The sequence below is a fragment of the Mesoplodon densirostris genome, chromosome 15 (genome assembly GCF_025265405.1).
Source record: "Mesoplodon densirostris isolate mMesDen1 chromosome 15, mMesDen1 primary haplotype, whole genome shotgun sequence".
In the NCBI taxonomy this organism is placed as follows: domain Eukaryota; kingdom Metazoa; phylum Chordata; class Mammalia; order Artiodactyla; family Ziphiidae; genus Mesoplodon; species Mesoplodon densirostris.
This window is the reverse complement of record NC_082675.1, coordinates 12394184-12417964: the sequence shown is the minus strand read 5'-3', so window position 1 is coordinate 12417964 and position 23781 is coordinate 12394184. Positions and strand designations below refer to the sequence as shown.

Below are 23781 nucleotides of genomic sequence, written 5' to 3'. Positions count from 1 at the left end.
TCACACAACACAAAATTAACCACTAACCATTTTATAGTGAAGAATTCAGTGGCATTTAGCAGATTCTCAGTGTTCTGCCACTACCACCTCTGTCTAGTTCCAAGACATGTTCATCACCCCAAAAAGAAACCCTGCACCCATGAAGCAATCACTCTTCATTCCTCCACCAGTGCCTGGCCACCACTAGTCTTCTTTCTGAAGACACTATGGATTTACCTTTTCTGGACATTTCATATAAATGGAATCACACACTATGTAACCTTTGGTGTCTGGCTTCTTTCACTTAGCGTCATTTCCGAGGTTCCTCCGCGTTATAGCATATATCAGTACTTCACTCCTTTCTACGGTTACAGCCATCCTAATTTCTTGCCCATAAACCTCACCATATGCCATCATTTCATGTTGTCCTCTTCACAGCAACCCTTCAAAATACATACCATTATCACTCCTAGATTATGGGCCAGGGTACTGAGGCTCAGAGAGAAGTAACTTGCCCAGCATCCCTCAGCTAGTGATCACAGAGCAAGCGTCTAAGTCTGGAGCTCTCAACCCACCGACAACACTGCTACAGAATTTGTTTTCGGTTCCTCTTAACTTGCATACCCTCAGCTCTGCAAATCAGTGTGCAGTGCTTCTCTTTTCATCATTAGTACAAATCAGGCTTCCCCCCCTAACAATAAACACATCCTCCTCTCTCTTTTCCCTTATCTATTTAAGGCTTTAGAGAATTCTGGAGGAATGCAAGTGTTCCCTTTCCTTCCTCCAAGCAGGGCTAGCCAGGCAACCCATGCACTGTCAACCACTGGGGCTTATTTTGCCTACTGATTCTGATCTGCTGGCAGTGGCTGACTGGAGTGCTGGACAGAGAAGAATGATTATGCCCTGACTCAGAAGAAGAGTGCTGTGATCAATTAACAATGCCTGCCCAGGGCTTGGGAGGGGGAAAAGACAGTAGGCATGCCCTATGTTTGCTATCCTGGCCCCACTGGCAGGGGAGACTGCTGATGGAAGGCAGCAAGACAAAAGCCCAGCAAAACTGATGGGAGTGAGGCGTTTCAAATGGGAGGATGTGCCCTGAAAATGTCTGGAGTCAAAGATGAGGAGGGTCCATGGTGGTTGTTCAGGAATGGTGAAAGAGATCCTGAACAATCCTTGGATACTTTTCAGCCATCACCTCGCTCTCCTTTCAGTCTTTCGACATTTGTGGCCGCGTGGGTGGAGTTAGGAAAGCCCTGAAGCTTCTCTGCACCTCTCAGGTGAGTTGGCTTCTGATGGTCCTGACCAAGATCACAGGAACCAGGAGCCAGAAACAGACCTTGCTGTGCTTCTGAGGGTGTCTCTCCAGCGAGGGACCACAGCTGTGTCTGTGTCTCTCTCCCTTCCATCAAACAGAATTATGGAGTCCGGGCCACTGGGCAGCAGTGCACAGAAGCTGGTGATATCTGTGCTATCTGCCAGGCTGAGTTCCGAGAGCCTCTGATCCTTATGTGCCAGGTGAGCAGGACTGGGTGGGGCCGTTGGAGATGGAGGTTGGGGGACCGCAGGGCCCTGCCCCATGCAGAAGTCCCAAGTGCCTGCATGGGACACTTGACCAAAACCAAATGACCAAACCTTGGGGCTCTGGGATGGGTCTTTGGGAACAGTGTAGTCAAGCCTGGAGTCCCTCAGACCCAAGGTCAAATCTCAGTTCTGCCTTTTACTAGCTGGCTGCCCTTGGGCAGGTTTACTTCACCTCTCTGAGCTTTGATTTCAGTGGTAAAACATAGAAAATGAAAATTTCAGTAGGGTATAGTGTCAGAATAACCTGAGTTTGAATCTCAGCAGCAGTGTGGACCCCGAGCGGGTCAGCCCATCTCCCTGAGCCTTGGTTGTTTTCATTTATAAAATGGGTATCATAATAATGCCTACTTTATAGAGTTATTATTATGATTAAATGAGATCATCTCTGGAAAGAGCTAAACTTTAATTATTCAGCCCTAAAACTTACGATTATTACAGTTATTAGTATCATTATAATTATTATTACCATTTGTTTTCGTTATTAGTTGTGGGTCACCAACCCATAGTAGTCAGTACTGGTCAGTTACCTTTAACTGCCTAAATGTATCCCTTTGCCTCCTCCCCGCGCTCCTCTTCCTTCTCCCCCTCCCCGTCCCCCCGACATCAGGGGCTAAGATGTCAATTCAGCAAATGTGTATGAGTCAAAGCATCCTATCAGATACCGGGGAGGGGAGGCAGAGGGCACATAGACCCTGTCCCCTTCTCTAGAATACACGGTCTCCTTGGGGAAACAGACGCATACATAAATAACTATGAAACAAGGCAGGCAGTGATAAGTGCTGTGTAAGAGAGAGTCATGCAGTGTCCCAGGGGACCAGGCTGGAGAGCGATGAGTTGGAGGCTGAGAAGACTTTGGGGGTGGCGTAGCCTGCAGACTAGAGAGCACAGGGCTCCCCGCCACCTTCCAGGGGTAGGAGGACAGGAGGTGGGGTCCTCTTTTGGCATCAGCAAAATTTTTTTGGTTTTGCTGTTTGGGGATGTCTAGGAGGTTCGTTTTTAATCTTTAACTGTACTTATTTTTAAATTGAGAATAAATTTGCATGACTCAAAAATTCAAAAAGGAGATGAAGAAGCCATGATGACTAAATGCAGTGTGGGACCTAGAACAGAGAGAGAACAGGAGAGAAAAACTAGCCTCATGAAATCTGAAGAAAGTCTGGAGTTTAGTCCATGGTCATGCATCTATGTGGATTTCTTAGCTTTGACAAATGTACCACGGTGATGCAAGAGGATAATACTAGGGGAGACTGAAACTGGGTGAGGGGTAATACAAGAACTGTTTATACTACCTTTGCAACTTTTCTGTAAGTGTAAAATTATTCCAAAATAAAAAGTTCATTAAAAAAATATTTTAAAGATACAAAAAGGGAAGTGGTGACAGGGTTCCTACCCTTATCCCCAGCTCCCTAGGCCCCTAAATACCCACATGGTCAACTGGGCCAGTTTCCTTTATATCTTCCCAGAGATGCTTTGTAGAATTTAAATATATATACACACACATATACACAAACATATCTTTTCCAAAAAGACATAAGTTGCGGCATATTCTACCCAAACTGCATTCTGCATCTTTTCTTTTTGACTTGAAACTCTGCCTGAAGAGATTGTTCCTTATTTGTGTAACATCCCATTTTATGGATAGACCATAATTTGTTTAACCATTCTCCTATTGATGGGCATTTAGCAGTTCATAATCTTTTGTTAAGACAAATATGGCTGTTATGAGAGATCAGGAATAGGGAGATCTATAGCACCTACCTGGACTCGTCGTGTTGATGAAATGAGTGAATTCAGGTGAAGCATTTAGAACCATGCCTGGTGCGTGGTCAGAGTTCCATAAATATTAGCTCTCATTGGCACGTATTCCATTTCACATGTGTGCAAGCTCTTAGTAGGGTAGATTCCTAGTGGTGGAATTACTGGGTCAGAGGGTATGCAGTTCTGACAGACGTTGCGAAATCGCCCTCCATAAAGCGTGTATCCGTTTGCAACCCCAGTGCAGAGCATGACGCGCCCTCTTGCTCTCCTCCCTCACCTACATACCGTGTTATCAAGCCTGTTTGGAGCGTCGCCAATCTGACAGGTGACCAACACTATCTTGGTGCAGTTTTCATTTGCATTTGCCTAATTATGAGAGCAGGTGAGCATCTTCTCATATGCTTCAGAGCATCTGTATTTCCTTCTTGGTAGCAGCAATTCTTTGAACAGGATGTCAAGGTGAAAGTTTTTCTTCTTCCTTGCTGGCAGTCTCTCCACCCTTAGTCTGTTTGCCTCTCTCGCGTTCTTCTTCCGGTACCACTAGGTCTTCCCGCAGCTGGATTAGAATTAGTTGGGCGGGGGGGGTTGGACAAGACACCGTCACCCCAGATCCAGGAGCAGGGGCCACATCCAGTGGTGGTTGAAGCCCACATACGTGACCAGGCCTAGCACACGTCTCAGTCTTCCTCTGCTGCTGTGAGCCCGGCTTAGAAGGGCAGCGATGACTTCCACAGGTGAAAGGGCCTTGTTAATTCCTAAATGCACTGAATGAATGAACAAATGAATGAATGAGTCAGTAATGAGCCTTTACATCCTCAATAAAGGCTTCTCTGATTCTGTTTCTCCAGTCTCGTCAGTGCCCCCAGCTACATGTCCTCGCAGATCCTGTGTTTTCCCTTCATAGCACTTATCTCAGTTGTCAGCTTGATGATTAATTGGGCAACGGGTTGTGTAAGGTCTGTCTCCTCTTTGCCAAATTATAAGCCACTTGAGAGTGGTGACCCTGTCTGTCTTTCTTAGTAGTGGAATCACAGTACTGACTCAGTAAACACTGGATGGATGGATGGGTGGATGGATGGATGGATGGATGGAATGGGATGAGATGGATGGAGGAGGGATGGAATGGGATGGATGGATAGAATGGCACGGATATATGGATGGATGGTTGGATGGATGGGATAGACGAGATGGATGGATGGTTGGGATGGAGATGGATGGAATGGGATGAGGTGGATGGAGGAGGGATGGAATGGGATGGATGGATAGAATGGCACGGATATATGGATGGATGGTTGGATCGATGGGATAGACGAGATGGATGGATGGTTGGGATGGAGATGGATGGAATGGGATGAGGTGGATGGAGGAGGGATGGAATGGGATGGATGGATAGAATCGCACGGATATATGGATGGATGGTTGGATGGATGGGATAGACTAGATGGATGGATGGTTGGGATGGAGCTGGATGGTAGCCAAGTGGAGGGGTGGGTGGGTGGGTGAGTGCAAAGGTGGGTGGATAAAGATAAATGTGTGGGTGACTGGGTGGATGGGCAAATGGATTGACAGATGGGTGAGTGAATAGATGGGTAGATGGGGGAATGGATAGTTGGATTGATGAATAGAAGGGCAGATGCATGCATGGATAGATGAAGAGCCCACTGGGATAAAGGAACATCCTATCTCGCCTTCAAAGGGCCATCAAATTAAGCTCAGTGGGTCACTCACACCCACCACCTACCACTGCCTCCCAGAGCTGGGGCCTGAGAAGCAGATTGTCAGTTGGAGCTAGTCAGGCAGACACTGAGCATTAGTGTCCAGAGGTTAGAACTCTCCGCTCAGACAGAGCACACTCGCCTGATCGGTCACTCCACAGTATTTGTGGCATGCCTCCTGCCAGCCTACAGGGGGTCAGGGAAAGGGCACCTTGAACACAAAATCAGAAATCTGCCATATTTAAAGCCCTCCTTGCCGAAGAGAAGAGTCAGAGTATGTTACAGAACAAACTGCCCTCTGGTCCTTGGTCACTACCAGGAGTTTGGTTTCAGAGGGCTGGTGATACAAAAGAAAGAGGGCAAGAGTGTAACAACCCCCGTTGATTTTTTACTTACACGTGCCTCACACTTGATGCTTTATGATAGGCTTTACCTGTTTGCATCCTTACAGATACCTTGTGGGGGAAATAGTAGCCCTGTTTTACAGAGAAGGAGACAGGCTCAGAGAGCCTGCTCTTAATCTTTGAGCAAGACATGGTGAGTCTGGATAGAACTTGGGATCAGGGTGGGGTAGCCTGTCCCACCCTAGGGACACCTCTCCCAACTCTGTGCTCCAGGAGACACAGCCAGGGAACTGTTAACAATGCAGCACCACCTGCATTCCCCACTGACCACAAACCCACCCAACCCTACACTTCCCAGCATGGAAGGACCCCTTCTCCCCTTCCCTCTGTAGGGGCTCGTTCCTTTCTCCAAATGCTAGAGGCAGTCCTGGGTCATGAACTCCTCCAGCCCAGCCCCTGGGTGGTCCTGTGTTCTTTGAATCTCTTAATTTGGCACCAGATTTGGTCCTGCCTGATTATCTGAGAAGGAAACTGTGAGCTCCTGGAAGCCAGGGACCAGGTCTTTATCATCCTAGTATCTCCAGAATCTCCCACCTAACCTGCCTGGAAAGGCATTGTTTGTCAGAACCCCTACTCTGTGCAGGCTCAGGGCTGGGCAGTGGGAAGACAACAGCAGCAGTCACTGCCCTCATGGGGCCCGCTGGGTCTGCTGACCCCTGGGTCCTGCCCTTCAGCCCATAGTGAGAATTTGGGCATGGGCGTCCAGACTCTCTGTGGCCTGCTCACCTCCTCTCCCCCACTCCCCTACACCCACCTCACTGTAGCCACATTGGCCATCCTTGAGAGCCTTAAATGCTTTCCCATCTCGGGAGCTTTGCACATCTGTTCCCTTCAGCCTGGAATTCTCTAGCCCCCGCCCCCTCTCGTCACCTAGTTAACTCCCGAACATCCTTCAGGCTTCAACACAAGTATCACCACCTTCAAGAAGTCTTCCTCGACTACCCCCTAGATCAGACTAGTCCCCCTGTAACATACTCCTATAACATCATGGAGCGCTTCTTTAGAACACTTTCTACAATTAGGCACCTACTGCATACTGTGCCAGAATGGGTTTATAAGAAGCTTACAGTCTGCCATGGAGAGACAGATAATAAACAATAAACAGATATAATGTAATAATAACTATTACTGTATAATAGCCAAGCCAACACTTACAGAAAACTTATTATTTGCCAGGCATTCATTGGTCTAAGTGCCTTTTTTTAAACTTTTTTTAAAAACATTTTGTTTGGGGCTTCCCTGGTGGTGCAGTGGTTGAGAGTCTACCTGCCGATGCAGGGGACACGGGTTCGTGCCCCGGTCCAGGAAGATCCCACATGCCGTGGAGCGGCTGGGCCCGTGAGCCATGGCTGCTGAGCCTGTGCGTCCGGAGCCTGTGCTCCACAACGGGAAAGGCCACAGTGAAAGGCCCGCGTACCGCAAAAAAAAAACCAAAAAAACCACATTTGGTTTGGATTTTTATATTATCAATTTTATTTTTAAAAATCTCAAACCTACAGAAAAGTTGAAAGATAGTAGAACGAACACCCTTTTATCCTTTACCTAGATTCACTAATCGTGAACGTTTTACCACATTGCCTTTTCTTAGTATAGATTTTTCCCCCTAAACCTGTTGAGAATAAGTGGCTGACATTTTGATTCTATCATCCCTAAATATTTCAGCAGACATTTCCCAAGAACAAGGACGTTCTCTCCCATAGCCACAACTCTACTATCACAGTATCAGATTTTTAATTGATATAAAATACTAATATTCAAATATATATTCAAATTTCTCTAATCGTCTTCAACATCCTTCACAGCTAGGGTTTTTCCCCACATCCAGGATCCAATCAAGAATCATATAGTGTGTTTGATTGTCCTGTGAAAGTACTTTAATGTTGGTTAATCTTCCTATAAGGGCAGTAGTAGTATCCCCATTTTACAGGTGAGGAAAAAGAGGCACAGGGAGGTTAAATCACTTGTCCAAGTTATACAGCCAGAGGGTGGTGGAACCCGTTAATGTTTCCAGTCTCCCCATGTTTCTCTTGACCCCTGTGGTCTGTTCTCAACCCAGCTGCCAAAGGGATCTTTTTAAAATACAAATCATATCAAGTCAGCCCTCTGCTCAAAACCCTGCCATGGCTCCCTGCTTCTCTCAGAATAAAAGCCAAAGCCCTCCCAAGGCCCTACACAACTCTCTGACCTCATCCCGCCCTCTACCCCCAGGCTCAGCCCCAGTCTCCTTGCTGTTCCTCCAGCACACCAGGCACACTCCTGCCTCGGGGCCTTTGCACATGCTATTCCCTCTGCCTGGAGCACTCTTTTTCCAGATATCACCAGGGCTCACTCCTCACCCTCCTTCAAGTTTTACCTAAATATCAGTGTCTCAGGAACATCCTTCCAGGCCACCCCATTCACCATCACAGGCCTCCCAAGCCCTCTTATCCCCCCTGCCCTGCTTTTCCATCTTAGCACTTACCACTGGCAGACTCTGCCTCTCAGAGATTCCTCTTGCTAGTTGTCTCCCCAGCTAGAATACAAGTTCCGTGAGGGCAGGAATTGTCTCTTTTGTTCCTACTGGGTTCCAGCTCCTAGGACCAAGGCGGGCACAGGGTGGATGCTTGGGAAAGTGACCCCAGTGGTCCTGGTCGCTGTCCCCGCAGCACGTGTTCTGTGAGGAGTGCCTCTGCCTCTGGCTGGACCGTGAGCGCACCTGCCCGCTCTGCCGCTCAGTTGCCGTGGATACCCTGCGCTGCTGGAAGGACGGGGCCACTTCGGCACACTTCCAGGTGTACTAGGGCTGAAGACTGCAGCATCGATGCTCCCAGGCACACCAGGGAGATGATGGAGGGTCAGCGGTGTTGGGTCCAACTCCAGGGGCTTCCTGGGAAAAAGGCCTCAAGCACTGACCGTCCTCCTTCCTGCCTCTCTCCATCTCTTCCTCTAAAGCCAGGCCCCTGTCTCCTTCCCCACCTTCACCTTCCTCTCTTGTTCTGATCATGGTGTGTGCATCCTACCCCTACACATGGGGACGCCTTCTCACTCAGACTTGGTCTCCACCTATGTAGGTCTCCCACTTCCCTCCAAGTCAAGGAACTGGTAATGGACCAAGTCCCACCTGTGGATTATTTTAACTCATGGTGACCTAATACCTGATGCTGCAAACTAGAGAGAGACCTGGAGATACTGTCTCCCCCTAAGTGGCCCAAGTCCGCAGATGAGAATCACTGTGAAGTATTTTCCAAATACAAATGCTGGGCCCCACCTTATACCTACAGTAACTACGCGTACCAAACACTTAGTGTGAGCCGGGCACAGCATTGAGCCTCCTGCCCGGACGGCCCCCTGTAATCCTCACAATAGTCCTATGGCGGAGGTACTGTTGTTTCCTTCGTTTCACAGATGAGGAAACTGAGGCATAGAGCTCCATGTGGAAACTTTCCCAGGGTCACCCAGTGAGCAATGATGGACCAAGTTTCCAACCCGGGCCTGTCTGGCTTCAGAGCCTGACTATTAGCCACATGCTGACCAACTGCTCAGACACTTCAGGTGTGGGCCCTCCCAGACATGTTTCTTTAAAAGCACAAGAGGTGATTCTGACGCCCATCAGTGGCTCAGGTGCATAGCACATTCGATTTGGACTGTACTGAGAATGCTAATAGTGGACACTAGCTCCTGAAATCTAGTCGTGGTTGGGTCCATGGAAAGATTTGGTCCTTAAAATTGCTGTTTAGCTGGACTCTGGCGGGGATGCTCAATCGTGATTAGCTATCAAGAAAGGCCAGCTCTGGTGCAGATGCAGATGTCATGGGGTGTCCACTCCCATCTTTATTTCTCTCCTCCTCCTTTTGTCCTGTCCCTCACTTAAGACTCAGGCTTGTCAACAGCTCCTGTGGCCATTGCCTTCTCCCCTGGTAGCCTTGAGAGCAAAAGGCATGATCCACGTTATGGACTTTTCCACAAGCCAGGGTGGTGGTTTGGAACACAGCAGTGATCAGTGTTTCTGGAATCTCTATACCAGAGCTACTAATCTCTGTAACACAAGTTCTCCACCCATGAGACCCTCCCTGCTCTGAAATCTGGGAGGAGAAGGCACAGGTGGATCCCTTAGAAGCCACTGGAATCTTGTCTGCCCTACCCGCCTCCCAACTCTATTCTCTCATTGTCAGCCCCAGCACAATAGGCTAGCGCCAATGGCATTACAGAGAAAGCAATCTGTGTGGCTACTGAGCAGATTAGCGAGAAAGCCCCAGGAGAAATGGTGGGAGCCTTGTTGCCACCTCACTCTCAGCTAGTATTCACATGCCCATCCTGTCCCCAAGAGATTCAGAACATTCACCCCTGTGTGCTGTCAAGCCAGGACCTTTTCCTTTGCCTGACATCCCTGGCTATTTCCTGATACCCAGCAAGACATCCCTTCCAGGGCAGCGTGGCATCTTTCAAGCTCTGTTACTATGGCAATGGCCGCGATGTTACAATGCCACTTGCCTGGATAATCAGCTCGGAAGGGGAAGTGGAGGGAAATGGGGCCAAGGCAGATTCGGCTGCTCTGTACCCCCTGCCTTGAGGAAGAACTGAAGGGAAGCAACAGGAGCTTCTGCAACTGGTTTTTATCAGAAAGATCGCCCGCCTGCAGATGCCATCAAAGAAGCATGAGAAATTGCAGCTGGAGAAGACTTACTTAGTAAAGTGCCAGCATGTGACAGAGGAGATAGATCAGTCTGTTGGGAGTCAGGCCTGGAATTCTGATTCCAAACTCTGCATGGCTTTGAGAAGTCACTTCACCTCCCTGTAGCCATCTCCAGGGTGACAAAGCCTATTGTATTATCTACTGGAACCAGGGAAACTAACAATGTAGATTACTGGTGAATACCCCAACGGTTTTGTCAATTACACTCATGCCACCGAAAAAACCCTCCACCATTCCACAAATAATGAGCCATGTCTCTGACACTCTACAGAGTGTCACGTGTGGGGAACACTCGGGGGCAGGTGGGATGATTTAGTTTAGGATTTTATTTATTCATTCCCTACCCTCTGGGGGGAAAGTCATGTCTGGAGGTTTTCTTTTGGATGGGAGGATTTAACTTCTGCTTTAGGGAGGAACAGTGGCCAGGGCAGAGGTTTCCAAACATAAAGCAGCATGTTTTCCCTAGCACGAGTTTTTAGTAGAAGCAGCCAAGAGCCACCGTTGGAGAGGAAGAACAATGCCACTCTCTTTTACCTGTCTCAGCTCTGCAACTCATTTGTTAGAAGGAGGATTAATCGAGTGTCAGGTCGGAGAATCCTGTTCTTAATATTTTATGACTCACTGACTCAAGTTCCACGAAGTCTTTGGAAATGGCCCTCCTAACGTAAAAGGTCTTGACCATAATAAATATGAGATGAAAAAAGCAAGCTCTGGACCTGGATGTAATAGGTTCATTACCTTCCTTAGGGGAGCGTGTGAGAGGCATTGGGAGACTTCCAGGCTGCCAAGACTTGGGGTTGGAAAGAGAAAATGTAAAAAGCGAGTCCTGGAATCTTTTAGTACTTTCGCTCTGGGCCAAACAGAGCTGCCTTTGGTGTTTTTAATGTCCCCTTAAGTTCCATTCTGCCAATAAATATGATCTGTTGTTGAAAGTTACATCTACGGTCTTGAGTCTCCGTTTGCCCCTTAAAGCCAGGTGGACCTGTTTTAGGACAAATTTGAAGACACACTTCATGAAGGGGGTGGTCGTCTGATGGCAGTTTTTCCCCAAAGTAGATCCCATTGAGTTGGCGCTTGATTTATTAAGGAAGTGCTCCCAGGAGAAACTAGTAAGGGAATGAGTGAAACAGAAGAGGGAGGGGATGAAGCCCAACAAGAGGGCGACTCTCAGAGAAGTCCCAGCTCAGCTTGGTCCTGCCGGGAGTTCCGGAGCATCAGCTGCATCTCAGTTTGTCCCACCCTGAGGTTTCTGTGCTCCCAGCTGTGGGCCAATGTGGGGGGTGGGAGACCTCTCAGCCACTCCATTGAGGAGGCCCAGGCCTCTGAAGGTGTCGGGTGCTACAAAGCACACAAAGGTGCAGGATGGCACCCAGAACTGGTAGAAGGGATCTTGGGGTGGCAGCTACAGAGCCCACTATGGCCATTAACTATAGGTTGATTGGACCCCAGATGCATGGGCTGATTCAAGAAGGGTTTTCTCAGATGCCAGATGACGATGGATATTTAAAATGTAAATAGCATTAGGTGACAATTGGTGCCTCTCAGGTCAACATTATGAAGCCAGCCACAAAAGCATCATCAAGCAGAACTTTTTGGTTGAAATTATTTGTGAACCAAGCCAAATACAGCTTAAGTAAAAGAAGGACTTTATTTGGTTCATGTAACAGTATGGGCTTTAGGTACAGCTGGATCCAAGGGCTCCAGGGATGATAGTAGGGTCATGTCTTTCCATCCCTCAATTGTTTTCCTTTGAGATGGTTTAGTCTTCAGGCAGTCGGATCCCACGTGGTGGGAAGAGAGCCTCCAGAAGCTCTTTGCTTACGTTCTACCAGCTTCACAACCCCAGCAAAGAGAGCCCCTGCTTCCCCAAAGCTCCAGTAGGAGTTTTGAGGTTGATTCTCATTAGTTTGCTCCCAAACCAATCACTTTAGCCTTGGGGACTCAGAGCGCTGGACAGGCTTCGGTCGGCTGTTGAGCTCTGGACGTGGGAAAACAGAGGTGGGTGGGAAATGAAGTCCATCCCTCCAAGTCACATGGACTGAGAGTGGGAAAGGGGTAGGTCCCCAAAGGAGAAAGGATCTATTATCTAGAAAAACCACCTGTCCTCAACCTACCATTCTTAGGAATAAACTAGAACTTGGTCTCTTGGTACAACTCAGACCAGGTAAATGCAGGTGAAAGTACCCCACCCTGAGCGGTCCGTTCACCCATAGTTGGAGACATCAGTCTGCAGGCTCACTTGCTTATCTGCATCATGTCATGCATAAACGATGCTTTTGTGCACTGACCTTGAACTGTTGGACCAGTTCCCCCAACCTGTTGCTCAACCCAAGGGTACTGCTTAGGCCAACCCTCCCTTTGGGGTGTTCCCAGGAACACAACAGGGACAGGAGATGAGCGTGTGGCCTTCTGTCTCAGGGAAGGTTGGCGTGTGCAGCCAGATCATCCCGTAGTCTTTGGAGACCAACCTTCCAAAAGGAAATGAAAACGCAGAGGCCTTTGGTTGGAAGCACACAACCAGTTTTGTTTTGTTTTGTTTTTTAATAAAGTCATTACAAATATGTACAAAGCGTCTCCAAGGTATGAAATTCCTCTTACAAAAGAGCACAGCGAACCAGCAAGGGTAGAAACCAGAACGGAATGTCCCCAAGGGTATCGCCTCTCCAGCTGAATCAGAGGGCTCACTGAGGTTCCAGACAGCCCCACAGCCATCTCCACCGCACACAGGCGTTCCTGGGCGCTTAGAGTGCAGAAGACCTTGAGGGGAGGAAACAGGGGTTCGAGTGGGGGAGGGGACAGGAAGGAGATGAGAAAGACTCCCCATGTCCTAGGAAGTAGGTCAAACAGGCCTTGTTTGCAAATGAGATGCTTGTCCCAGGGACCTTACAGAAGACAGGAACACAAATACATAAAATCTCCAACTGAACCATCCAGGCTGTCCTGGAGTGTCCTCGAATGCAACCTAAGTTAGGCTCCCCTGCTCCTTGCTGGGCCCCAGGCACGTGCTTGCCCTTGAACTAGCAATGCCAGTGGGACCAGCTCAGGAAGGAACCCGGTGGAGCAGGAAGCTTAGCTGGGGGGCCTGGAGGGAAGTGGGGCCGGGGTGGGGGTGGGGTCCACGCACACCTGAGTCCACGTCTCGGCTCAGCCACCTCACTCTTCACGTGCAACTTTGGCCAAGTTGCATAACCTCGCTGAGCCTCAGCTTCCTCAACCGTAAAATGGGAATAAGAACAGCACTGTCTTCCAGAGTGGGCGTGAGGAATAGCTAAGGGGGAAACATGTAAAGCTCTTAGCACAGTGCTTCTTTACTGTGTGAAGCAGCAAGAACCAGCCTTTTCGTGCTGGGGATGAGTTGAGGTCGTCGGCTTTTGAATTGCCTTCATGATAGTGTAGATCTCAGTAAATATAAATTCTATAGAACAATCTGCCAGCAAGGCTTGAGGTCACAGTGATGACCTGACAAATCTGTGAACCGTAATGGAAAGGGACATTGAGCATCATCTGATTCCAAGCAGGTCTACCCTCCATGATCAATACGTAAGTCTCTTCCCAGAGGAGATTCTACAACCTGGAACATTGTAGGTGCTCAATAAGTAGGTGCTGAATGAATTAATTAAACTTTTAAAAATAAGCTTTCGATTTATACTTCAAAATGATACTTTTGATATCAACTTCTTCCATCAGCTCCCGTGGGACTAGGCCTGCCCTCTCACCCCCCCAAACCAGCTTCTGACCCTGTGATGGGCCCAGATGGACTTAAGGGGACATTCAGAAAAGGAAATGGTATCCACATGGAAGAACAAAACCTGTATTCTGGTCACTGCAACTTCTAATACCAGGTGGACACTCAACAAGTCTGCAATGACAAGCCAGTGTCCCCAGAAGACACTTGTGTAGCATCAGAGGAGAACTCCCTCAATTTCCCAAGCAAGGGGAAGTGATATTTTGTCACTTTCAGAAACATGATAATAAAGCTAGGAGTACATGAGATCAGATATATAAGTTGTGAAACCAAAGTCACAGCTCCATTGTACTGTGACCGTATTGTTTAAATCACCCTTTTCCCCTCATCAAAATAGAAAAGAATTTAAAAATGAGATCACTGGAAGAAGTGGAAAAAAAGTCTCCAGGATCCCAATGAAAGAGGAACAAAATGGGAATTGGGTTCTAGGAGACGTACAGCCTAGGACCATGGACAGCAGCCAGAGAGGTGCAGGGCTCCTCCAAAGAAACTGTTAATCAAGCTATGCTCAAGGGAATATGAAATGGAACCCAAAATTGAAAAGGGGAAAAGAGGTCTTATTTGCTCATGGGCATTGGGGTAAGGGAGAGAAGCTTCCAGAAGGGAATGGATCTTATTTGGAATGTTGAGGTCCCAAGAGCTTCCAATCCCCTGTGGCTCCTGGACCCTCACCCTCTGAGAGCAACCAGAAAGAAGGAGGCCCTTCTGTTTGCTTCTCACCTCATTATGCAGCGAGCTACCTAAACGATGATCTCAGAGGCCTCCCTCTGCTTTGCACACACACACACACACACACACACACACACACACACACACACTGCTGTCTGCTGAAACCTGATATGAGGTCTTTTTTAAAATTTATTTCAAAGCCTCCCTCCCTCTCTCTCTCTTCACAGACGCTCTGCAGTGAAGCTAATCAAAATCAATGACTCCTTGGCAGCCAGAGAAAAGCCGGTGGGGGGGGGGATGGTGCCAGCACTTTGCACACTGTGGAAATTTTTTTTTTAAAAAAAACACCACCCCACTATCTCATGCAATCCAAGTAATGCAACAGGAGAGACGGTGGAGACAATATATACATATATATCATGCTTCAATTTCCTAATACAAATGTCCATCAAGAAGTCAAATCTCATATAAAAACAAGCATTAAAAACAACCCCTTGTCAAAAATCGGGGCATTTGAGAAATGCACTCAAATTAATGATGTGCAAGAACAAGCCGGGGTTAGATAAATACACAGTTTCTAATAATATAAGAGAATATGTACAAGGGACTTGGCTGTAAAGCTCCATGAGGAGGGTCCTGGGTGCCCAGTTCTCTCAAGCCATGTGGCTTCATTGAAATCAAAATTTCCTGAAACCCCAGCATTTGGAGTTTGGATCCTCCAGCGGGAATGTCGTAAGCTAGTCAGGGTCGAAAAAAAGGATCCTCTGACCTTTAACCTGTGTCTAGGTAGTCAGCACATCCCCACTGTGGTCTTGAAGGTTCAGCCTTAAAGCAGCAGAGAGCTATGATCGCGTACAACTACAGTAATGAAAACCCCCTCCCCAGAAAATGGGGTCAGCTGGAAAGTCTAGCGTCTGGCTAGGAAAGTGACTAAATAAAAGCAGAGACTGTATTTCATATCATTCTAATGAATTTGCCTTCTCTGAGTTCACGGCTTGGCGGGGATGTCACCTGCTGCCCCCTGACGACCTTGCCTACACACTCATCCCCTGTAAACATAACTGCAGGAAGGGCTCCAGCCATGAAGGGAAACAAATTCTCTATAAACAAGCTTTCCTTTTGGCTTTGCCGAGTTCCAAGCTGTCGGAGGTCGGCCGGGGGGAGGGGGTGGGTGGGAAGCTGCCCTCACATTCAGCAGTTCTGGGTTGCATTTTTCTTTAAAGGGCTATTTAGGAAAACATAAGGCATGGATTTGTTTTCTCTTTTTAAACAAAGACAGCTCTCAGCTTGCAGCAGTGCTGAAAGCTCCTGCGTTCTAAAGGACCTGGTAATTTTCAGCAACACCCATGAGAAAGAATTGCCGTTTCAGACCCATGTCAACCTAAAAACGGCTGGTCCCTCTGCTGGTTTCTTAGAACTGGAAGAGTGTCTGCAGAGCAGACCAGCAGACCCCCTCTCCACAGGGACCGCGTGGTGACCTGCAAATCCAGCCTTGTAGAATGACTGAACCTGCAGCCTCGTGCCTCACCATCTCAGGTTTGAAAAGGTCAGTGTGAGCCCTGCACAGAGGAATAATACAGGTTGTTGTTGGATATTTCTTTTAATGAAAGCAAAAAATTATCATCACTCCCTGAAGAGTCTTTGCAGCCAAGTCTCAGTCCAGCACACATCTTTTTTTAGCCCTTCTAGAAACTTCTGAAAATAGTAGCTTATCCTGGGGGGGAAAAAAAAAATCAGACCCTCAGAAAGTGAGATGCTGGTGCATTTCATTGAAATTACCCTCTCCCTCCCCCAACGTCCCTGGCTTATAAATCACCCTTGACCAGAAGGTAGCCATTTCTTGGCTCTTCAATCCATAAAACCTAAGCCCTAAATCCCCTTGGGGAGTCGGGGAGGCTGTGGTCTGAACTCGCAGGGTACTTGCGGGTGGAGGAGGCAGCAAACAAGTCACACGTGAGGTCAGTGTTCCACCCCGTAACCAGCAAGCCACTCAGTGCCATCACCCCCCCCCTTTCCTCCCTCCCAGAGCCCAAGGTTTGCTCCAAAACACCTCCGTATATTCATCCCCACATAGAGAAAGAGAAAAGACTCTCAAGTGGCACTTTTGTGACTGATTCCTTTAAAATAAGAATCTGAAACAGCAAAATAGAAACCTCTCTCATCCCCTGGCCTTGCAGGTCTGGCAACAGCATACCACGACAGCACCAGCAAGCACGCACTTAGCACCAGCAAAATTCAAGCGAAGCACCAGAGACACCAGATGGGTAGGGGGGTGAGAATGCCATTTGTCTTGATGACCGTGGGCCTAGCCATCTATCTAGGTAGGTAGAGAGAGAGAGGCTAGGACTTGTCAAGACTTAGAAATGGAGGTATCCCAGACTGCCCCTACAAAATTGGCCCTGAGTCCTCACTTTTTTTTTCTATTTTGCTTTTTGCACTTTCACCTCCTCCTCCACCGGCATCCCTTCCCAGGCAGTTGGTCGCCTCTGAAGCTAATTCCCACAAGTCTTTGCAAAATTTCTAGGTACACAGTAAGCATCTCTCTTCCACTGCCCCAGACATGAAAGAGCATCAGAGTTCACATCGGAAGGTGCAGAAAAGGGAGGGGACCACGTCCTTGACAAGGCATGCACTGAAGAATAATATTCATATTTTCTTTTTCTATATATAGAGAGCTGTATGTAAATAGTGTCGGGGTGTCTGTTTCTGCAGCTGGATATCAAAGAGGGCTTCCCCAGTCCCATTCCGCGTTGCTACTATTGCTCCAGGCGCCGTCTTTATTCTCCACTTCCTTCTCGAAGTGCCAACTGCGGCCTTTCAAGCTCTGGGCTCCCCCCTCAGGAAAATGGGAACCGGCTTTCTCCAAGGACACAGGGTTTTCACCAACCTGCAGAGGGAAAGATTTGTATTTCAGTCAGTAGGCACGTGCAGACAGCCACTGGGGATGACGTCAGTGCCTTGGGCCGCTGCACAGCCAGCTCCACTTGTCGAGAGGGGGAGGGGGATAGGCGAGAGCTGCTAGATACCAAAGCTCGGATTTGGAAGGAAAGGTTCCCCCAAAGCTAGTCTTGGTGCTGCCCCTCCCCCCAAAGCTCTGTCCACACAGCAGCCTTCCTTAAACATATATATGCACGTGCACACACACACACACACACACACACACACACACACACCCCTCGTTTTGAGACCTACATGTTTACATAGGCATCTTCTGTGATTTAAAAAGACAATGTAGAGACACACTACTTTTTTTGCTCCTCCGTGTCAGGAACGGGACCATCATCTATTCATTTCATAGATCCATATTCAAGGCAGACTTGTAGGACAGTCTCTGCTGTCATCCATCCACCCACCCACCCATCCATCCATTCACTCATTCATTGACGAGCACGCCAAGCACCATACTAGGTGTTACAGATCCAATGACACAGTGCTTACCCTTAAGGGGCTCAAAAGCCAACAAAGGGAGATGAGATGAAATCAGTAATGACAGTGTCATGGGAAGAGCCTGCAATCTGGGTAGACATGGGCTATGGGAGCCCACAGGAAAGGCAGCTCACGAGGGAGGAGGGGAAGTCAGAGAAAGAGGAAGACCCCTGCTGAGTACTGAACGATGCCAGTGAATTAGCCAGGATAAGGGGAGGTATTCCCGGCGGGGCAGAGAAAAACAGTGCATACCCAAGAGAATGGAAACTATATATCCATGCAAAAGCTTGTACACAAATGTTCAGAGCAGCATTATCTAGAATGGCCCCAACGTGGAAACAACCCAAATGCCCATCACCTGATGAATGCATAAATAAGTAGGGTATTTCCATACAATGGAATATTATTTGGCCATAAAAAGGAATGAATCACTGACACATGCTACAACACGGATGAACCTTGAAGACATGCTGCTAAATGAAAGAAGCCAGACACGAAAGGGACAAATGTTGTATGATTCCATTTACAGGGAATGTCTAGAATAAGCAAATCTATAAAGCAAGCAAGCAGATTTGTGGTTGCCCAGGGCTGGGGAGGAATGAATGTAAGCAATTGGGGACTAAATGCTAATGAATACGAGGCTTCTGTTGGGGAACTGAAAATGCTCTAAAATTGATTGCGGGGATGGCTGCACAACTCTGGAAATATAATAAACACCATTGACTTGTGCTTGGGCTTCCCCACGACGTGGCAGCCTCACGGTAGATGGATTCTGACCTGGTATCTTAGAGCTCCAAAGGCAAGTGTCTCCGAGGGTCAGATGGAAGCTGCTTTGCCTTTTTTGACCCAGCTTCAGAAGTCACTTTGGTTAACAGCAGATCACAAGCCAGCCCAGATTTAAGGGGAGTGGAATTAGACGCTACCCCATGGGGGAGTGGCAAGGTTCTAGAACAGCAAATGGGAGAGAAGATATTGTTGTGGCCATCTTTGGATTACGCAGTCTAACACAGAGTTTCAGAAAGTGTTCAGGGCTCTGAAGGTAACACACGAAGATAATGTAAAAGGATGTGAAGTGTATCAGGAGGAGGAGAGGAAGAGCGAGAGGAGGAGAGGGAGGGAGTACAGGAAGGGGATGAAGAGAGGAGGGGAGGAAGGGAGAAGAAACAGGACACAGAGGAAGGACATAGCATGACTAGGTCAGGGAGCTCGATGAGCCTCAAGCAAAGACGGCCCTGGGGCCAGGGGGGAGGTGAGGTTGGAGAGTCAGCAGAGGAGATAAACACAATTCGTACATTACTCTAAAGCAGGTGGTGGGAAAACTGCCATGTGCATGATACAAACCACATGGTGTAGGAGAGAGATGACTTTATGACCTTCAAGTGGACAAGTCCGGGATATTGACTTGTATGAACTGCACCAACAGCCTCCCTTGGCCTCTGGTCTCCTCCGGGGTCTGGTTCACAGAAGGCAGCAATGGCCTGGTGAGACAGGGCCACAGGTCGGCCGGAGTACCTGCCAGGAAGCTCTCTGGTGCAGCTCCGGGCCCCTCTCCAGGCTCTGGGTCCTGTCCCCTTTAGGCCAGAGGGGCTGCCAGCCTGGGAGTGGGGCTGCAGGATCCCTCACTGATTTCCTAAACCCTGCGCACACTGCCATCGAACCTTTACTAAATTCTCCTCTGATTACTCAGTTTGGGGGTGCTCTCTGCCTCTTACTTGGACCCTGACCGATACATACAACTGCGTCCATAATCACATGGACCCCACAATCTACCTTAGCTGCTGGTCACAAGAATCTGAATCAGCAACTTCAAACCTTTTGCTTTTGACCTGCTCAGGTGGAAGGAGAAGACCCCCTCAGCCCGCCAACCACCAACCCCCACCCCGTTCCCCTCCTGTCCCATCAGGGCACAAGCGAAGAAGCCATTCTGCTTTACTGGATGTTTTCATGGAATACTGACTCAGAGTCACCGTTAACTCAACTGAGAAGCACACTCAATTTAGTTCATGGAAACCAGCTTCCGTAACCCCTAAAAATCTCACTTTGTTGGTGTCTAGTCATACTGACCTATAGAGTCAAAGTCAGTGGAACCCTGCAGCATTAGCCTGAGGCGATTATGCTGCCTTAAGCACGGGTACAAAGAAGGAACGTCGGAGGGAGAGAAAGAAACCACGTTTATTAAGCACCTACTGTGTGTTATGGAGTGTGCTGACTTCGTGCTAAGTATTGTTCTCTGCAAAAGATAAAGCTCAGTGCCTGCCCTCAACTGGCCTCCAGTCTTACTGGGGAAGACATGAAATACCAGAGGCCAGGACGGTAAAAGACCATTGTCTGCAGACAATGAGTGTGCAGACACATTGGTCTGGGTGTGTTTAGAGCCCAGAAGTCGGTATGCGGTTACACTCACCAGGAAAGCTTCAGAGAGGAAGCAGGATTTGAACTGGGCCTTGAAGATACACAGACAATTTTTTTTTTTAATTAAATGGTTTGTTTGTTTTAAATTTTATTTATTTATTTATTTTTGGCTGTGTTGGGTCTTCGTTGCTGTGCGAGGGCTTTCTCTAGTTGCGGCGAGCGGGGGCCACAATTTTTTTTTTTTTTTTTTTCTTTTTGCGGTATGCGGGCCTCTCACTGTTGTGGCCTCTCCCGTTGCGGAGCACAGGCTCCGGACGCGCAGGCTCAGCGGCCATGGCTCACGGGCCCAGCCGCTCCGCGGCATATGGGATCCTCCCAGACCGGGGCACGAACCCGTATCCCCTGCATCGGCAGGCGGACTCTCAACCACTGCGCCACCAGGGAGGCCCTCGGGGGCCACTCTTGATCGCGGTGCGCGGGCCTCTCACTGTCGCGGCCTCTCGTTGCGGAGCACAGGCTCCAGATGCGCAGGCTCAGTCGTTGTGGCTCACGGGCCTAGTTGCTCCCCGGCATGTGGGATCTCCCCAGACCAGGGCTTGAACCCGTGTCCCCTGCATTGGCAGGCAGATTCTCCACCACTGCGCCACCCGGGAAGCCCCAGACAATGTTTTTGCCATATTTGGAAGAAGGCAGGATCGTTTAGGTGGGGAAAGGGCCTAAGCAAGGCACGAGGGCAGTGACAAGTATGGCTCAAACAGGGGACCCTGACGAGCAGGGAACTGCCTCTGAAAGTTGTGACAATTGAGGCTGTGTCGACAGCTGAGCTGAATGGAGATGATGAAGGGAAAACAACAGTGGCATCAGGCGAGAAACTGTATTGTTTCCGTGCAAGACGAGGACCAGCAACTGATTTTCACTTTTCCTACCTGTAAATCATTGAGCCTATAATGAGTCTTCCTAAGGGTTTCCAAGGGCTGCTAAATGGACAAATTCCTGTGCCCGTTTGTGTACTGATTACCGGCTGGCGTCCACAGTGAAGGATGAACATTAGAAGCACAGCTCTGCACGGCATCAACCAGCCAGTGGACACCATGACGGCACGTTCCGCAATCAGAGGGTGGGCCTATGTATACACTTCTGGAGGATTGTGTTTGTCTGTTTGTTTTTTAGTTAGCATTTTTTTCACTTCAGGATATGTTATGTCAGTAAGTATAACTCTTTGTTTTGTTGGTTTCTTCTGGGGGACTTTAAATTGGACACCCTCCACTAGCCCACAGAAGCAGTCAGATAAATGTGCTCAAGGATGTTCCCTCCAGCTTTATTTGTAATAAATTTGGAATTTATTACAAATCTGTAGTTTGGAAACAACCCATGTGTTTATGGATAGGAGACTGGATTAACAAATTAAGCCACCTGCCTATTACAAAGAGGTAAATCTAAATGTACTGACACAGAAAGATGGCTATGATTTTTAATTGAAAAGAGCAAATGCCCCAGATCTTTTTTCCTTTAATGAATATGTGTGTGTGTGCATACACAGATAGCTATATCTATCTATATATCCATATAAAAAGTATGGCAGAGAGGCAAAATAGTATAATGGTTAAGAGCCCAGACTCTGGAGCTCGACGCCTGAGTTGGAATCCTGATTCAGACACTTAAAAGCTGTGTGATCTTGGGCCAGTTATTAACCTCTCTGGGTCTCAGTTTCCTTATACGGAAAAGGTGGGGGAGTATATCGAATCTTACTGTGTTGATGTAAGGACTGAAAGTATTAACATATGTGAGGACTTAGAAGTCCAGCACACAGTAAGGTCTGCATTTGTTGTTATCATTATTGTTATTGTTGTTATATACTCCAGACTGAAAGTTACCCCAGGGGAGTGGCTTTGGGGGTGGAGTAAAAGAACAATTACAGCGCTCTACTTTATATACTTTGCTTCTGTATTGTTTATGTTATTTTTTTCTTTTCTTTTTTTGAAAGGAGTAAGGAGTCATTGTACAATTTTAAACTAGTTTAAAAACGTAAAGTCCACAGCTCCCTATGAACCACTTGAACTGCCTCTGGGATGTTTTTCCTCAAACTTGGCTCATAAAGCAGTTTCTCAAATGCTGACTCACAACCAAAGCTCACAACTGAAGAGATTCATGAAACGCCTGTTCTTAAATGTCCCTCTTTCCACTTTGCACCCACAGAGTGGAGGGGCGGGGGACAGAGGGGGAGAACAGGAAGCCTCGAGAGACTGGCTGCCTGGGCTGGGGTGCTGCAGGTGGAGAGCTGTGAGCTGTGAATCCCGCTGCGGCGTTAGAGCAGGAGCCTCACCCCCTTTTCCCTACATCTGAGAAGAGTTAGGACTCTTGGGTTCCCTCCTAAGAGGTCCCAATTTTTAATTTAAAAAAATATCTTTTTTGCTCTTGCCGTTTGCATATGTGATGAGTTAGAAGTTCAAATAGCAGAGAATGATATAGAAATAAAAGGAAAGCCGCCTTCACTCCACCCCTAAGCCTCCCAGAATACTTTCTGTGCATTTACACACCCCTTGTCTCACCCCTTGACCCACCATTTCATCCTCAGGGCTCAGCACCATGCCCTGCACAGAGCAGGTGTTCAATTCAACCTGTTGAGTGACAGTGGCTAAGTGAGCACGTGAATAATGGTGGTCACTTCCCCACTCTTCCATCTTTGTTTTTTTTAATTAATTTTTATTGGAGTCTAGTTGATTTACAATGTTGTATTAGTTTCTGCTGTACAGCAAAGTGAATCGGTTACACGTGTACATATATCCACTCTTTTTTATTCTATTCCCATATAGGTCATAACAGAGTATTGAGTAGAGTTTCCTGTGCTAGACAGTAGGTTCTTATTACCCACTCTTCCATCTTTGGTTTCCGCGGGTTGATTTTGACCATGGAGTTCAAATGGTACCCGTGGTCGGTCCTGATGTCTAAGAATCATGGGTACAAAGCTCTCCATGTGGAATCCTCCTAGAGGGAAGATGCTCTGGTCCATGTTATCACTTAAATCTCTGTCCATGTAGCTCATGCTGGCCAGTTAGGACACTGGGCTCTGAGGAGACGGTGGCTGAGGGGACTAAAAGAGCAGAAGGCTAGGTGTGGGGTGTACGAGAAAGGAAGAGGCCATTTGGCAGCTCCTGGAAGATGTGTTTCCTTCTCTCTGCCTATCTATCTATTGCCCCTGTTATCTGTGAATAGTTATCAATGCTATCAGTGAACAGTTATTGATTATATGAAGTCTGTGGAGAGAGCCCAGAGACCTCAGAGCTCTGCCCACTATGAAGTTCTGGAAGGTGGGCCTTGAATGCCAAACTAACTTGATGTCCAAAAGAATAAGCACTGAGAAGTTGGGGGTAGCACAGCACACAATCGACACCAAACCAAATGGACAGACCCTTCTTAAAGCAATCTCGCCTTATGTATCACATGTTACAACACACACATTCTTTCACCCAACAAGTTCAC

The 23781-nt window shown here is 47.9% G+C and overlaps 1 protein-coding gene across 4 annotated transcripts in view; it reads left to right on the top strand.

Annotated features, from left to right (window-relative positions):
• Window positions 1–11052, top strand: part of RNFT2 (ring finger protein, transmembrane 2) — a 64495-nt gene extending 53443 nt beyond the window's left edge. For 3 of the 4 annotated variants that reach the window (XM_060118855.1, XM_060118857.1, XM_060118854.1), the window contains 3 exons: window positions 1191–1256; window positions 1393–1494; window positions 8083–11052. In XM_060118855.1, the coding sequence (XP_059974838.1) occupies window positions 1191–1256; window positions 1393–1494; window positions 8083–8217 (303 nt within the window). In that variant the 3' untranslated portion in view covers window positions 8218–11052. Of the gene's footprint in view, window positions 1–1190; window positions 1257–1392; window positions 1495–5484; window positions 5571–8082 lie in introns of all 4 variants that reach the window. The other variant, XM_060118856.1, reaches the window with a different exon arrangement.
• The last annotated feature ends 12729 nt before the right edge of the window (window positions 11053–23781 follow it).